The sequence below is a fragment of the Tenrec ecaudatus genome, chromosome 13 (genome assembly GCF_050624435.1).
Source record: "Tenrec ecaudatus isolate mTenEca1 chromosome 13, mTenEca1.hap1, whole genome shotgun sequence".
In the NCBI taxonomy this organism is placed as follows: domain Eukaryota; kingdom Metazoa; phylum Chordata; class Mammalia; order Afrosoricida; family Tenrecidae; genus Tenrec; species Tenrec ecaudatus.
This window is the reverse complement of record NC_134542.1, coordinates 110140026-110157802: the sequence shown is the minus strand read 5'-3', so window position 1 is coordinate 110157802 and position 17777 is coordinate 110140026. Positions and strand designations below refer to the sequence as shown.

Here is a 17777-nt window from a genome sequence, read left to right as displayed (position 1 = left end):
TTTATATAAAGGTTAAATGCACATCAAGAAAACATCCCAAGGCAGTGCTGCCCAAGCCCACAAGTCCAACATTAACCCATATGTCCAACACCAATCCACAAAGTCCTCCTCCATCTCACAAAACAGACGCAATGATGCCGACTACAGGAGGAAAGCCAAGTCAGTGAATGTGTAAGCATCTCAGCGCTGGCAGGAGTCTCCACTCGGCTGCTCCAGTACCCAGGGCTGCATCAGGGTAGGTCTGTGAGGCTTCTCCTCAAGGATGTCTTGCAGGAAGTGAGCCTTGTCAGCTGAAGTAGGGAACTGGCTAAGGCAGCTGCACTCTGGTCCGACCATCAGAAAACAAGAGACCCGAGAACTAGAAAGGCGAAGCTCACTGAGCTGTTTATCCCTCTGCCCTTCAATTAACCCCACATGAGTTTGTTGTCCAGGTTGGCACAATAAACTAACTACCTCAACAATGTTAAAGTACATTTTAATATCATGCACAGAGCCTCTTTATTCACCATTTAAAACAATTTAATTGTAATGATAACTATGACATGCAAAGACAAACAGCATGTGATGTGTGGCTTTATAGATTCTAACAGTACTTTTCAAGGGCACTGAGGCAGTGTATCAAGAATCATTGGAAGAAGAAAAAAAGCTCAACCATTTAACAAGATAATCCAACTAATAGGATTTATTGCAAAAATAATTATTACGTCTGATAATATATTTCTAATAATATATAATTCTAATATATTATTAGAATAATAATAAATAAATATCCTAAATATACATTAATAAGACAACCCTAAATTAGGAGCCCTGATGGCCTAATTTGGTTCAGCTGCTAACTACAAGTTCACTAGTTCAAACTCTCAGCCACACTTCAAGAGAAAGATGGCACTCTCTTTCCATAAAGAATAAATCCAGAAGCCCATCGGGGCAGTTCTACCTTGTCCTCTCGTCAGAATCAACTTGAGGGCAGTGAGTTTGGTTTTTGGAAATACAGAGCACTAATGTGTATATCAATGTACTTTAATGGACATATTTTTATTCTCTATTTAGGGTTTTCTGATTATTCTTGTAGAAGAATAATGTGTGTATTAATATAGAGAGCCCTGGTGGTGTAGTGGTTATGAGGTGGGCTGCGTTCTGAAGGACAGGCAGCCGTTCGAAGTCACTAGCCACTCTATGAGAGGAAGGCAGATCTTTTCTACTCCCACGCACCGTCACAGGATTCCGCACTCAAGGGGCAGTTTCACCCTGCCCCACTGGGTCACTCTGCATGACTCACTGGCTGTGAGGCTGTTCTTTTGGTTTTCTGTGGCACTTTGTGGTAAGCAAGTATTGGACAGCTAACCTCGAGGTAGGTGGTTCAAATTCACCATCTGCTTTATGGGCAAAAGGTAAGGCTATCAGCTCCCATAACGATTTACAGTCTTGGAAGATGCAGGTGAAGTCCGTGTGGAGCCAGATCCGCTCAATGGCAGTGGGGTTGGTTAGGATTATATCAAAAGCATAAATGGACAGCAAATAAAATATAGATAGAGACAGAGAACATTTTAATAAATTTAAGTTTTTAAATATACAAAATAAAGTTCATGTACGTTGCAAAATGATAGCTGATATGTGATATAAGTGAGAACACACGAAAAAAGTACAAAAACTCACCACAAATGCTATCACTCTCATCTAATCCATCTCCACAGTCATCTTCCCCATCACAAATCCAATGTTTAGAAATGCATTTCTGTGCAGAACAAGGAAACTGATTCCAAGAGCAAGAAGAATCTAGAAAACAAATAAAATTTGTTTTAGATAGAAAAGGAAATGTATATATATATTTTAGACCTTCTGACATTGAAAAATGTATGCTGACTTTCTTAGAATCAACAATCCTATAATAAAACAAGCCAAATTTCCCTTCTCTTTGACAGCTCTATACAATTTTCACAACAGCTGTGTTTTCCTTCTGAGGTTCCAAGTTCAACAACTGTGCTTCCTTCAACATGATTCTCCCAGGGCTTGACTTTGTTAGCCAACCTGCTGGACATTCTACTCTGAGCACAGTCCCTTTGTAATTTTTAAAAAGTGTGCTGCACAGACATAAAATAAAATTTCCAGGTGTGATATAGCCACCTTCAAAATCTTTAACAGAAAGAGGGGGGAAAAAATTAAAAAGTAGAACTTCCTAGGCATGATCACGGTATAGATTAGCCAGTAAGTATGTGTCTTTAGGAAAGTGTTGATAGCCTATTTTATGTTTGGCCAAATGAATTTTTAAAGATGATGTGATTAAGAAGCTTTAGCTTGATGATAAGATAAGTGATTTCGTAGCTGCTTTAATTAACATGTTGATGTTTTTATTTATTCCCCTTGGAAACACATGGGTTTATAATAATTGATGAATAACTGGCACCAAACTTCACTAGGAAGCAGTAGGTGATTTGTGATTGAAATATGTGTTCATAATAGCAGCATGTTACTAAAAACACTTGAAGTTGGATAAATCTGACTCATCAACATTCATCTATCTCTGAGTGGAGCTGTACTCCAGATTAATTTCAATAGTTGATTTTTGAGATTTAGATTTCCAAGCATTTCCCTGAGGATGGGCTCGAACCACTCTTTATGATTTCTCAGCTGCTAACTACAAGCACCAACCAGGCACGCCATTTATAATAGCAATGTGTTTGCAATGCCGATTTTGTGATTTCTCCCCTCCCTTTCTTTTCCCCAAATAATTATCTTCGCTAGTGAAACAGAATTGGTATATATGGAGACACTAACTATAAAAATTATGGTTTTGTTTGGGGTCATATAAATTATTTAATAAAATTATACAACTCTGTTGAAAACATTAACTAGATAGTCAATGCAAAGAAAAGGGGCAAAAATAACCACACCCAAAGAAGAAAGCTGAAGATTGAAATATTCAGCCATACAATGAGTCTCTAACTAGATCCTGTGAATCCATATCAACATTCTTTACACTTCCCAGTTAACCTTGTTTAGAATGCGGCTCTACTGTAAAGATTCAGCGCTTCTTAATCAAACAGCACATATCTTCACATTCCGTGATGACATTTGCTTTTATAGGGGAGTTTGGCATTTCAGAGATGATCCATTTTTAATCTTCTTTTTGACTCTGTTCACCACGCTTTAGATTACTTGGGCTAAAAGCAAATAGTGACTATATGCTATTCTCCCTATAATATTTTAATTTTACCGAAAAAGTACAGATCTGTACGATGTAGACAATAAACTATAGACAATGCTTTCTCCTTGGTAATGCAAAATTGAATGGACCTATTTACACAAATTCAGAAATGGAAGGTGATTGCTTCAAGTTTGAAGAAATAACATTTTGAGTACGTTATTTAAAGGCATGCTTGTAATTAATAGAAAATTGCACAGTGGTCCTATTGCAGACAATAGTTAGGAGGAGGGGAAAATCAATCCATTACCATCACTATTGACATAAAAATCTGTCTCCAATCACAGTAATTCTACGGGACTGAGTAGACTCTCCCATGGGATTGCAAGGCCATAAATCATTAGGGACCCACACTGCCTGCCATTATCCTGTGGGTTTGAACCCCAATCTTTTAGTTAGCAGCCAAGCAACTTTAACAATTGTGATCACAGTGGTTCCTCAATCAGTATTCTCTCACTGCTGTTGAGTCAAGTCTAACTCCTCGTGACCCTATAGATCAGGGCAGAACTCCCCCGTTGGATTTGCCAGAGTGTAGCTCTTTGCAACAGTAGACACCTCTTTCTTCCATGGGATAATAAGTAACATGGGCAAAATGTTTATTTTTTTCATTGCAGAAATTAAATACAGTAGAAGTAACCAATGCTCAGAAATCAGGAAGTGGGTGTGTGCGAACCCTGTTTAGATGAATGGATATAACCATTAAAATAATGAAAGAAAAGCAGAAGGCTAGAAGACGGTGTTGCTGTAGTGTTTGCTGTGCTATTTTAAGTTTCCATTTGGAATGATTTGATAAGATTATAAATGATTTTAAAATTAGTTAATATTCATGCTTTGTGGAGGGTCCTCATATAAGATACCATCCATATATAAATGAAGCGGTTTGCAAAACTACAGCAATATGTACAGCCTTACCACAGTGGAATTCATCCAGGCCATCCTCACAGTCTTTCTGACCATCACATATCCAGGTGTTCAAAATGCATCTTCCACTAGGACAACCAAAATAATTTTCTTCACATTTGTGTTTGTTTTGAACTGTGATAAAATATAGAGTGCAATGTAAAATTCAATCATCTCCATTATTACTAACTTCCAACAATATAGCTAGGTAAGAAAACAGCAACAGCTCATAAAAGAAAAAGGACAAAGAGTAAGAAAATAAATGCGAAATAGCTGAGATTTTCTTAAGTATTCAAGGTCATGGAAGAACTAAATGGTTGGATGTGATCTGATTACCATCACTGATCAATCTGATTGGAGCATAAGAGATAATTTAGGTTAAATGAGGGGAAAATGCTGAATAAAACTCATATTATTAAAAACAAAAAAAAGATGAACTGGATCATTTGAGACCAGATCCTCAGAGACTATCACCCTGAGACATCCTGTTCCTTGGATAAAAAGTATCCTCTGAGGTCATCTTTTAGCAGAAAAGTAGGGTGACAAACGAAATAAAAATGGAGGTGACCACCTGTTAGAATAGTTTCCTATGTATAAAACAAAACAGAACACTTGTATGCGTAGCAAGAGTCACCACTATCGAATTAGAGTGAAGCAAAGATAAGATGTCCCAAGCCAAGCCCGCTGCCATTGAGTCATTTCCAACTCAATGAAGATTGCACATCTTCACCAAGACAGAGAACCACATTTTCCCTATGACGGGACTAGTGGTTTTGAACCACTGACCTTGTGGCTTGTAGTCCTAAGCTTACCAGGACACATTATGAGAAGATATGGAGACAGGGAGAAAAGAGAGTTGAAAATGGAGCAACCAGATCACAGGTAAAGAGCACATTGTTTAAGTGTGGAAAAAGTAACTGATGTCCTTGATTAGGCTCTAATTGTCAAAGGGGAGCCTAATTTACTCTGTGAATTTTTACCAAAACAAAATAAAGAATTTCAAGTCTATGAAACATAAGGTAAGTTTCAGAAACAATCACAGATCAGAAGAGACCGAGGACACCGGGTATAAATAAACTGTGTTTTCTTGTATTGAAAGATGACACTAGTTAAGAAAAGGAGAAGAAATAATTGGTTTAATTTAAATAATGTAGTGATTAGGAAATTTTTAAAATGATATAAAATAAATGAGATTACTACGACATGAGTGAACCTAAAGTCAAATCTGAATTTTAAAATTTTCTTAATTCCATATTTATTATACATATAATATAAAAAGAATTACATGCTAAAAACACTGATGGGTTTGGCTTGCCAAAAAAGAGTGCTTTTGTATTATCTAAGATTTTTAGAATGTGTTAACATAATTTAATATTGTCTTCTCAAGGAGAAAAACGGATATACTAGAATGTCAACAATGGTAATACCTAACTGAAAAAAACTGAGAATAAAATAGAATGTTTTATGAAAAATCATTTGAAAATGATTACTTTCCTAATTGTGGAACCTTAGGAGTAGTTTAATAACTAAGAGTGCATGCATAATGCTGCATTATTCTCTTTACTGGATCGTTTCTGTCCCCCCGAGCTCTTGGGTTTATATAGCTTTAGACTGTGTGGCACAGAGCGAATAAGACAGTAAACCCTGGGTTATTTTAATCACAATACCATGATCCATTGTGACTGACAAGATAAACCAAGTTTCGCCTAGGTTATATTCTAAAATGTCAGTTCTGTAGATCTACGTGGATATGAAGTGTTGAAAAATGTATCATCAAAGTTCATTATATAGAAATTCCTGGAATGTTATCCGTTGTTAGTTGTCATTGAGTAAATTTTGACTCAAAACATCCCCGTACATTATAGGGTGCAAAATTTCTATAGGGGGTTCTTGACTGTAATCTTAACAGATGTAGATTATCACATCATTTCTTTTAAAGCATTGCTGGGTGTCTTAGCAGTGGAGCACAGCAGTGGAGCAGTACTTGGGATTTTTGCCTAGAAAAAAATTCCAATGTAAGGTGTTTACACTGGCTTCTCTCTGGTCTGGCCTGTGTTTTATAAGACTTGTGGGTGTTCATTTCTTTATTTTCCAATAGAATTCTAATGCTTTATTATTGTTGAAAGTTAACTTTTTTTAAAGTTAACTTTTAAAACAATCCATTAATAAAAGAAATAGAGCATTCACCATAAAGGAACATCGATTATTGATTTAATACATGTTGATTGTAGGCTACCTCTAATATTAGGCATATGTACTGCACTAATGTCCTTAGTATGCTAAAAAGCAAAAAATGAGGACTTAGTCCTTGGACTAAGGTGCACCTGACTCAAGCTCCGGTATTTTTAATCCCCTTACATGCATGTGAAAGATGGGTAACGACTACAGAGCACTAAACAAGCATGGATGCATTTGAGTTACAGTGTTGGAAAGATATTGACTGTACCATGGACATTTGGAAGAATAAACATGTTCGCCATGGAGGAGGTACTATCAGAATGATCCTTAGAATCTAAAGTGGAAAAACTTGATCTCCCACTCTTAACACCTGTTCAGGAGGAATCAGACCCAGCAAAAGAAAACATGCTTGGTAGAGAGTCAGCTCACAAGAGGAAGACTCTTAATTAGATGGATGGACACACGGACTGCAAAAATAGGCTCAAGAGTAATGACTGTGAGCTTGGTGAAGGTCTGGGCAGTGCTCAGTTCTGTCTTGCATGGGGGTCCCATTGACTTGGAACTGACACAGTGGCACCTAACCACCACAACACATCTAGGATAATTTTAAAAGGTCTATCTAGCCAAAAGAACACCAGGTAAAATATCCTGACACCCAGGTTTTTCAGTTAAAACAACAGTTCTATTACTCTTTCAATACACTGATATAGTTGAAAATACCATCAAAAGAATTAAATGTGCAAGGGGTTGTGATTCAACACTCACAATTTCCCCAATATCTTCAGGGATGAGGTAGCCTCTTCATACCCAGAGGGCGCATAAGTGGTATTGTGTCACTCAGCAGAACAGGACTGCTCTACTGTTCAGTGAAGCAATAGATTATCAACTATCAAAGTGCCATTTCCTGGTGTTGTATGTATATAAATAAGCTGGTATACAAATATCTATGAAGATTATTGCTTAAAATGTTGTTTTTAATATAGTACAAAGCATATCACCCTGAAGGAGAAACAGTGAATGTGGCAATGGGATGGGAGAGAAAATTTACAAGGCAAGAATAAATATAATAGTTTTCTGGCAGACGTAGTGAGGGCAAAATATCCTATTGTTTGATCTCCCCTTTGACCGGTTTTAAAGCAGTTTAAAAAAGGGAAGGGATATACATATGGATTAAACCATTAGCCGAGGCGTGAACAGCTTCGCTAGCATGCAGAATGCCCTGGGAAGCGCATTGTTGCAGGGCCAGTTAGGTTAACATTTAGCACCCTATCAGTTGACCTCCCTTTGGATCCATTTAAATTTGTTCCTGTTTTTATATTCTCTGCTTTCTTTGAGAGTGAGGTTTTTATCTGTTTTACCTTATTATTGTTGGTAGGTTTCACCCCTCCCCCCAACTTGGTTTGTTTGTTAATGTTTTCTGTATATAAAATTCATGATAGGTAAATATATGGAGACAGTAATTGAATTAATGATCCTTGGAGAACTACTGGTCAGGGAAGTTTTAGGGAAATGAGGAGCTAATAATGATGGGTACAAGAATTAAGAAAATATTCTAAATATTCTAAATTTTTTATTGTGGTGATAATTATCTTTCTGAACTTGATCTAATTATGAAAATAACTAGTATCCAAACTACTATACCAAAATGCCATAACAATAATAGCTCAAACTGTACAGTGACATTGAGGAAAGCAATGGTAAAAAACATAGTTTACAAATAGTTCCTTCTATATGTGCACTAGTTCTGTAGAAGCTGTATACATTTTTAAGCCCTAGTCAACAATTTCAATCAGATTCATGATACATTAAATATAAGAAAGGAAACTGATCCCAATGTAGGTCAGGTTTCTTGAGTGTCATTTCATAACTCATTAAATAAGATCAAGTGGCATTTTTTAAAAGGCTGGTCACTTTTGTTTTATAACGTTATTAATATGTTCATCTTAATCATTGTATACCAATAATAATAATAAATCTTCCAAAGAGTTGTTCTACAAAACTAGCCTCACAAGTAGTCAAGGCAAAAGCTGTTTCTTTCTAGAATTACCTGGGCATTTTATTTCATCTGAATAGTCTCCGCAGTCATTAGACCCATCACATATCCACGTGGGCAGAACACACAGAGAAGTTGAATTACATCTTATGAAACCTGTGGTTTTCACTCCAAGTTTATAGAAATGTGCACAATCTGTATTATCTAGAAAGAGGGAAACAGAGAAAAGGAGAAACATCTCATTTGCAAAGATTATAAGTTTCTCCGTAAGTCATAGAGTCAAGAATATTGACTAAATTTAAAGAAGTAAATATGCAATTATCTTACACACTAGGGGCTAATTACATAACAGTTCTGGATGAGGCTCAGTAAAAAAATTGGCTAAGGCTCAAAGCAATGTCAAAGGTGCCCAGGTGTGAATCAACAAAAGGCAGGGAAACATCTTACTGCAGTTCTTTTCATCGGAAGCATCTGCACAATCTATGTTCTGGTTGCACCGTGCTGATCTCGGAATGCAAGTCCCGTCTGCACAGCGGAACTCCACAGCAGCACAGGTAGTGACTAGAAACAAGCAAAGAGATACACAGACAGATGCGTGATGAAAGGTCTCCATATTTTTAAGTTTTGAGTGCGCTAATTCATTGAGAGTATTCTGTGTACTTTTGTTTAGCAACTCTAAGAAATCAAACTTGACCTTAGACTTTGTCCCCGAAATGGGTTAGGTGTCTCTTCTAAATTTTCCTTTGTTACAAAATCCTTCCCCCTGTCAGGGTATTTACCACAATTCATTGCAATAGTCTATTGATATTTGCTCCTCTTATAAACAGGAAGGTATATGAGAGCATCCAGTTCTTTCCTTCTTTACCATAGTACTAATAGTACAGCACCAAGTCAACGGACCTGACATTTAAAACAATGTTGCTGAGCACAATAACACAAAGCAAACGTCTGGTTTTCCTACTGGAAAATCTCCACCAGGCTATCAAAAGGAAGTGGGATGTTATATGCTACAATCAGTAGAATGGATGGATGGATGAATGCCGACATAAACAATCATTTTATTTTATGATTTTATTGTTGAGTAAATTCAGACAGAGAACCTATGAGAGTAGGGAGGCCCCCATATGGTTTCCAAGTCTTTAATATTTAAAGAGACAGACTTCGAAATCTTTCCCTCCCAGAGCAGCTAGTGGGCTCAAACCACTGTTTACTACTTTAACCACTGTACGATCAAGGTTTCATATTTAGTAGATAATTAGATTGATGATAGAAAGATACATATGTGGATAATAACTGAGCATTGCTATTTTACTCTAAGGATGAACAACTGAGCAATCAGAAAGAAATCATCTATACTTGTACAACTTGAAAGGCAATATCACTAACATTTGGTATAAAGAAGGGGAAGTGGGGGCAGGTGGAGGGAGAAGCGGGGTGGTGAGAAAGTAAGTGGATGGCATGGGGGGAACAGGGCACTAACCCACCCAGGGGAGAGTATTGGCTGTGTCTCCACAGAACTGGAGCATGAATACGGACCCCACCATGACACGCCAAACCAGGAGGGCAACGTAAAGTATGGAGGAATACACAAACAGACTGGACCATACGCCGGCCCCAACCAGAATTAGCCCGACCCCCGCAATCAAAGGGAGTGCCTCAGAAAATGAAAATAGATCATCTGGTGTGGGAAAGGAACTGACCCTATCACACCACACCCAGAAGGAAGCTGAAGCAAAGGAAGGAGGAAGAACGGAGCAGAGCATACCTGGGCCCACCAAGCTCAGAGGACGATAGCCCAGCTCAAAGGGCCCAATGTACAGAGAGGACCATACAGCCAGCCCCACGGCAAGATGCGACATCCTGCACCGACCCATGACCCTACACAGGACAGCAGCTGAGACACAGTGGGGGATGTGTGACTGAGCTGACCCCACCACACTGAGGCAAACACGGGGGGCGTGCAATGGAGCAGCGGGGGAAGCAGAGCAAGGAGATCCCGAGGGAGTATAAAGGATGGACTTTGGGGCCAGGACGTGGCACCCATTAGACTCGTCTGGAAAACACTCCTAAAGGTCAACAAACAGACCTCGAACTACTAACAGGTTTTTTGTTTTGTTTTTGCTGCCTTTTTTTGGTTTTTTAATTTCTCTTCTTTTAAATTTTGTACGTCAGTGGATTTTTTGTTTTTCAGCGTGTCGGTGTTGTGCTGTTGATGCCATGTTCTTATGTGCCACTTGGGTGCTGTCAAAGCCATCTGCATTTGTATGCACATATTACTATATCTGCAGGTCCACCTAGATAAGATAGGCTAGACAAACCATGTGAGAAGAAAATAAGGGGACCAACGGTCCCGGAGGGACATGAGAGTCTGGGAGGTAGGGGAAGGGAGGGGGTGTTGGCCAACTCAGGGACAAGCGGACAGCGAATGGTTCAAAACCAGTGGAGGGAGGGGACGGGAAGACTGGTAGAGAGTGACCAAGGGCAAGATAACTGAGAGGAATTACTGAAACCAGAATGAAACCCGAACATGGTAGTGGGACAGGAGGAAAGCGTAAGGAAATAGAGGAAAGGAGTAGGAGGCAAAGGGCATACAGAGAAGCCTAAATACAGACATGTACATATGTAAATATATTTATGATTATGGGGGAAATAGACCTATGTGCATATATTTATAGGTTCAGTAGTAGGGTAGCAGGTGGACATTGGGCCTCCTCGCATGCACTCCCTCAATACATTAGCACCTTGCTCAGCTAAACGGTCATTCCATGATACCCACCTTCCTGGCATGATCACTGAAGACAGACGTGTGCATAAGCAAACATGGTGAAGAAAGCTGATGGTGCCCCACTATCAAAAAGATATAGCATCTGGGGTCTTAAAGGCTTGAAGGCAAAAAGCAGCCATCTAGCTCAGAAACAACAAAGCCCACAGAGAAGAAGCACACAAGCCTGTGTGAACACGAGGTGTTGAAGGGATCAGGTAGCAGACACCAAAGAACAAAAACCATCATTGTGTAATCACCTTCCCCACATAAACACTGAAGACGAATGTGTGCATAAGTAAGTGTGTTGAAGAAGGTTGATGGTGCCCTGCTATTGAGAGATATAGCAACTGGGGACTTAAAGGCTTGAAAGTAAACAAGCGGACATCTAGCCCAGAAGCAACAAAGCCCACATGGAAGCAGCACACCAACATGTGTGATCATGAAGGACCAAGGGGACCAGGTTTCAAGCAACAAAGGGGGGTGGGGTGGGGGAAATCATATCATCATGAATGAGAGGAGTACATAGTTGGGACCCAATGCCCATCTGAATACAACTGGACATCCCTTGCAGAGGGGTAGTGGGGAGGAGATGAGTCACTCAGGGTTCAGTGTAGCAATAATGAAACTCACAACCTTCCTCTAGTTCTTGAACGCTTACTCCCCCGTCAGCTATCATGATCCTAATTCTACCTTGCCAACCTGGTTAGACCAGAGGATGCACACTGGTGCAGTTGGGATCTGGAAACACAGAGAATCTAGGACAGATGAACCCCTCAGTATCAATGGTGAGAGTGGCGATACCGAGAGGGATGGGGGTGAAGAAAGGGGGAACCGATCTCAGGGATCTACATATAACCTCCTCTGTGGGGGGTTGGCAACAGGAAAGTGGGTGAAGGGAGACTCCGGGCAGTGTAAGATACGATAAAATAAAATAATAATTTAGAAATTATTAAGGGTTCATGAGGGAGAGGGGAAGCGGGGAGGGAGGGGGAGGGAAAAAAAGGAAAATGAGCTGATTCCAGGAATCCAAGTGTAAGGCAAATTTTGAGAATGATGAGGGCAACAAATGTATAAGGATGTTTTACTTAATTGATGTATGTATGGATTGTGATAAGAGTTGTATGAGCCCAAATAAAATGATTTTTTAAAAATAAAAGTATTTTGTATTTGTATCTGGTATGATGTATCTTGACAGACAGATACATAATAAAGACCTAAAAAATGGGGAAAAAATGAATATTGTATGCCAAGGCAATTATGAATGTGGTAGTATTTGAGTCTATCCTTATGAAAGTTTGACTTTCCATTTCTCAGTTTTGCTTAGCTAGAAATCAGCTTTGATATGCTACTGTCATGATATGCACTTTATACAGAATAGCTTGTTATTAATTATGCATTGCTTTCTAGGTTTCTTACACATCCATTATTGTACAATCTTTTTTAGCAATATGTTGTGAAAAGCTGTATGCTATGTATGTTAGATTAATTTTGGTGAGATTTTTATTGCAAAATCAAATTTATACAGGTTGATTATGTTAATATAAAACATGAAAGACTCATTGATTATAGCACTTTTACTTGTGTTGATATGCTAAAGAACCAATTTAATTATAAATAGAAATTATATCAATTTTAAATGGATAAATGCTATCTTAAAATATGCAAATTCTACTCAAGGGTGTATATGTCATTTGTGTTTCATAATGTACTGCTCTTATTATAGCTAATTGTATCTTAAAATTACATTCTTATTTGTGTTTAAATGATGATTAAAATAAATGGTTTATTTACAATTTGCAATTATAATTGCTTCTCTGTTTTCTTCATTTGGAAAAGCACATCTTAATATGTGAAACAGATAATGTTAGTTTGAATAGAGATAAATATATTGTTCTAACCATAAGACATAACATATTCCTCTTATTTTTAAGTAAAATTCCTTCTCTATTTCACAATATGATATTTAATTATTAATAGAAAAAGTATCAAGACACTAATTTAAATTTCATTTTTTTGTTATACCATCTATCTATCTGCACTTAAAACAGTTTGTATCCCAATTGATTTCTTATAATACTTTATATTAGTCACAGCATCCATTACTCTGTGAAATAACATTTCTGGTGGAACTATTTTTCTATTCAGTCTTAAAAAAGGTTTACCTTACAATGTGCTTGAAATTTTTAGAGTACACTTGAAATTATTATACTTCAGGGTGGCAGAAAAATCCCAATAAGGATAAGTGGAAACAATTTCACCATTTCAATTTCTCTCTGAACTTGCCCCAAGAATCATCTGCATACTTGGGCAGGAAGCCATCCATGAAGGGTGGACTCACAACAAGGAGTCCATCTAATGCTGAAGAAGGTTGGGAGCTAAATTCTGATTTCCTGAACAGGGACAGTATGACATTAATGACAGTCAAAACAAAACAAAACCCTGTAGATTTAGGGACTTTGATGTAATAGAATTTGCAATAAGAGTGAAACCAGGTGGCAATAGTTATAAGGACTAGATTATGGATTATGAAAAGAGTAGACATGGAGAACAAGTAGAATATGAAATCAGGTATATCAGGTAGGTGTAAAATGTTCTCAACTACAGGGACATGTTGGCTATGGAAATTAATATCTCCTGCACATGCAGGTAATGCAGGAGATTATGAGCAAAATCTAAGGAAATAACAGGAATACTTCTGCCAATATTTTTTTTCCTTGTTCTCTCCACTACATTCCTACCTCAGTCTGTTTTAGTCTGTCAATGATTAAAATTTGATTTAGCCTGAGGGTGATTTTTTTGAGGGAGAATATATTGGAATCTCTAATTTATCAAGAGAATATGGAAGTTTTCCACCAGTCTCCCTCAGGCTACAAGTCCCAAAGAGAGAGAAAAGAAATTGTGCAAATAAAGATAAGTCAAGTGAGAAGTACTAGACTTTTCCTACCAGATAGTCCAAAAGAAAAAGTAAGCCTACAGAAACGTGAATGAAAACAACTGACAGCCACGGTAGGACGAGCAAAGAGCGACTGGAAAGGATAAAGATCTCAGAGGGATTTTGGTTGAAAAGGTGTAGCCAGAGAAAAAGTAAATCCATTCTTTCCTGAGGTAGTTAACTTATTGTGCCAACGGGGCTGATAAACACAGGTTGGGTGAAACGAAAGGCAGAGGTTTAAATGGCTCAGGGAGCTTTGTCTTTCCAGTTCTCTGGTCTCTTGCTTTGTGATGGTCGGACCAAGGTGCAGCTGCCTTAACCAGTTCCCTGCTTCAGCTGGCAAAGCTCACTTCCTGAAAGACATCCCCAAGGAGAAGCCTCATGGACCTACCCCGATGCAGCCCTGGGTGCCAGCGCTGAGATGATTACCCTTTCACTGACTCTACTTTCCTCCTGCAGGTGGCATCATAGTGTATGTTTTGTGAGATGTAGGAGGAGTTTGTGGATTGGTGTTGGGCAACATTAACATTAATGGGTTAATGTTGGACTTGTGGGCTTGGGCAGCACTGGGCTAGGATGTTTTCTTGATGCACACTTAACCTTTATATAAAACTCTCTCTTATACATGAGTTTCTGTGGATTTGTGTCTCTAAAGTACCCAAACAAATACATTTCCCTTATATATGTTCTTTATCTTCCATTTCTGTTCCTCAGTTAAGTCAGGTAAGCTATTTATTGAGATGGGACAAATACCATTTGGCTTCCTATGGGTATTTGAATATTTCTTACAAATAATCTGTTAATTTTCTCTCTCCACTCCTCTTTCCCAGCCTGTGAGAAGCCGATGGGAAAAAATAAGTATTAAAACGAAAGTCAAGGGAGATGGAGGAAAGAACTAGGAGTCAAAGGGCATTTATGGAGGTCTAGACAAAGACATGTACATGAAAATATATATAGGAGGATGGGGAAATAGATCTATGTGTCTATATTTATAGGTTAAGTATTAAGGTGGCAGAATGACCTTGGGCCTCTACTCAAACACTCCCTCAATGCATGAATACTTTCTTTTATTAAATTGGAACTCTATGATGCTCATTCTCCCAACACAACTGCTGAAGCCAAAGTGGGTGAACATGTAAATGTGGTGAAGAAAGCTGATGGTGCCCGGCTATCAAAAGAGATAGTGTCTGGGGTCTTAAAGGCATGAAGGTGAACAAGCGGCCATCTAGCTCAGAAGCCAAAAAGCCCATATGGAAGAAGCACACCAGCCAGTGCAATCATGAGGTGCCAAAGGGACCAGGTATAAGGCATCATGCAAAAAAAAAAAAAGAAAGATATATGTGTGTATATGTATATATATATATATGTGTGTGTGTGTGTGTGTGTGTGTGTGTGTGTACCATATTGAATGAAGGGGGAAGTGCAGAGTGGAGACCCAAGACCCAAGTGTCGGCCAATGGAGATCCCCTCATAGAGGGGTTTAGGAGAGGAGATGGGTCAATCAGTGTGCGAGGTAGTACCGATGAAGAACACAGCTTTCCCCCAGATCCTGGATGCTTCCTCCCACCAACTACCATGATCCGAATTCTACCTTGCAGGGCTGGATAGAGCAGAGGTTGTACACTGGTACATATGAGGGCTGGAGGCACAGGGAATCCAGGGTGGATGATACCTTCAGGACCAAGGGTGTGAGGGGTGATGCTGGGAGAGTGGAGGGTGAGTGGGTTGGAAAGGGGGAACTGATTACAAGGATCCACATGTGACCTCCTCCCTGGGAGAGGGACAGCAGAGAAGGGGGGAAGGGAGACTCCGGATAGGGCAAGATATGACAAAATAATAATGTATAAATTACCAAGGGCACATGAGGGAGTGGGGAACGGGGAGGGAGGGAAAAAAAAAAAGAGGACCTGATGCAAAGGGCTTAAGTGGAGAGCAAATGCTTTGAGAATGATTAGGGCAGGGAATGTATGGATGTGCTTTATACAATTGATGTATGTATATGTATGGACTGTGATAATAGTTGTATGAGCCCCTAATAAATTGTTAGAAAAAAAAAAGAAATAAAAACTGCTGTCATGTCTTTGTCAGTTTACTTTCAAGTCCGACCTTTTATGGAATGCATGACACAGGTTCGAAGGAAACTCAAGAGGAATGACAATTGCTTCTTTAAGCATGGTGCGCCTTTAAACTTGCTCGTGGACTCCTCAAAGTTCTGTTATAAACTTAGGAAAATAAAAAGTGCCGGATTGCTTTCCTTTAGATCACCTTAGAACTACTTAACTCTCAGTCCACCCGAAGATACTGAAAATTGAAACAGTCCCCAAAGTTCATGTACTTCCCAAGGGAAGCAATTTGCTCATCTCAACGGGGCACAGGGGATACCAGGCACTCTCCTGAATGTGCTTGCTCATACTCTCACATCACTGGAAGAGGCAGATTGGATGGCAATCTCTGAAAACATCTCTTTATATTGTGCCAGTCTCCACGGCCCCAGATAACCTTATGTCTAGTCTTCAGCCATTAAAGAAATAGCTACAAGGAGGCATAAATACAGGATTCATGAGAGTTGGAATTTTTTATTCCTCCAGGAGAAAAGAAGTCCATTTTTTTCTTGTAAAAGTGATTTCCATTTTGTAAATTATCTCAACTTTTGCAAATTTTAAACCTACTAGTATTAGCAATGTTGCAAAAATATTATAGTAAGAAAAATTACTATTGTCTTTTAAGCTAAATCATAAAAATAAAATGTATAATAAAATTGTAAATAGTAACAGATGCCTTCATAGGGTCTCACAAAGCCTATCAGTATCTCCGTGCGCATATTTTTTCATACTTCTTCACTTTTAAAAAATATTTTGTCCCTTTAGATATAAAAGTGTTAGGTGGTTCGTGCATGTTTGCTGCATTGTAACAAAGCACCTCATCCCTATGTTGCAATGATTATAGTAACAGAGAACCAGTCACTGGACAGAGAAACCTGTAGAGAGGAATCTTCCCCACTCTTCCTGAGCCTCACCAACGACTACACTTTCATCATCTTTTATGTGCTTTAAGGGAGGTGTTTGGCTGCCCATTATCTGAACCACTGCTGTATCAACTAATCTGACTAATGAAAATGTTTCCATGGCTTGAATGGTGCCCGAAAAGGACACTGTGAATAAACGTTAGCTGAGAGAAACCAAACTCCAAAGTAAGATGTCTGTTTACTCTTTTATAAGACACTACTTAGAATAAGGTTTAGGACATTTGCCCTGTAATCTGATATTACCTTACTGCTAACATGCCATAAAATGAATCTTATTCCCAAACAAGTTTATATTTGTTGGAGTAGGGATTAGAATTTAAATATACCTTTTTTGAGGTATACAATGCATTCGTGACAGAGAACGGGAATACAGTCTGGGGTCATTGCATAATCTGGTGTCGATTTAAGGATTCAGAGTGAAAGGGTGGAGTCTAGCCTGTCAATCAGATGATAGCCAATAAGGCCTGTGTGTGGGCCTGGCCTTCTCCTGAGGATTCTGGGAACTCCTGTATTCCTTCCTGGAGGCAGGAGACTCTCTCTCTCTCTCCTCTCTCTATCTCTCTCTCTCCTCATTCCCTGAGAGACTTTGCAGCTGACAAGACGCATGGAACTACCCTAGTGCCCTGAGCTGGAGAAGCCATGTGGAGACCCCTGCCAGCGCTGAGATATTTACCATGTCACTGGATCCACAAGACTTCCCACTCACTGGCCTGTGATCTTCCTGAATTCAGCATCATTGAATATGTTTCATGAGTCTGAAGAGGACTTTATAGATTGGTA

General features: G+C 38.9%; 1 protein-coding gene across 1 annotated transcript in view; it reads right to left on the bottom strand.

Moving 5' to 3' along the window:
• The window catches only part of LRP1B (LDL receptor related protein 1B), a 1653255-nt gene that overhangs the window by 298159 nt on the left and 1337319 nt on the right, over positions 1 to 17777 (bottom strand). Inside the window, exons 48-51 of the mRNA XM_075529151.1 lie at positions 8724 to 8837; positions 8331 to 8480; positions 4118 to 4240; positions 1660 to 1779 (exon numbers count right to left, since the gene is read on the bottom strand). Of these exons, the coding sequence (XP_075385266.1) occupies positions 1660 to 1779; positions 4118 to 4240; positions 8331 to 8480; positions 8724 to 8837 (507 nt within the window). The remainder of the gene's footprint in view (positions 1 to 1659; positions 1780 to 4117; positions 4241 to 8330; positions 8481 to 8723; positions 8838 to 17777) is intronic.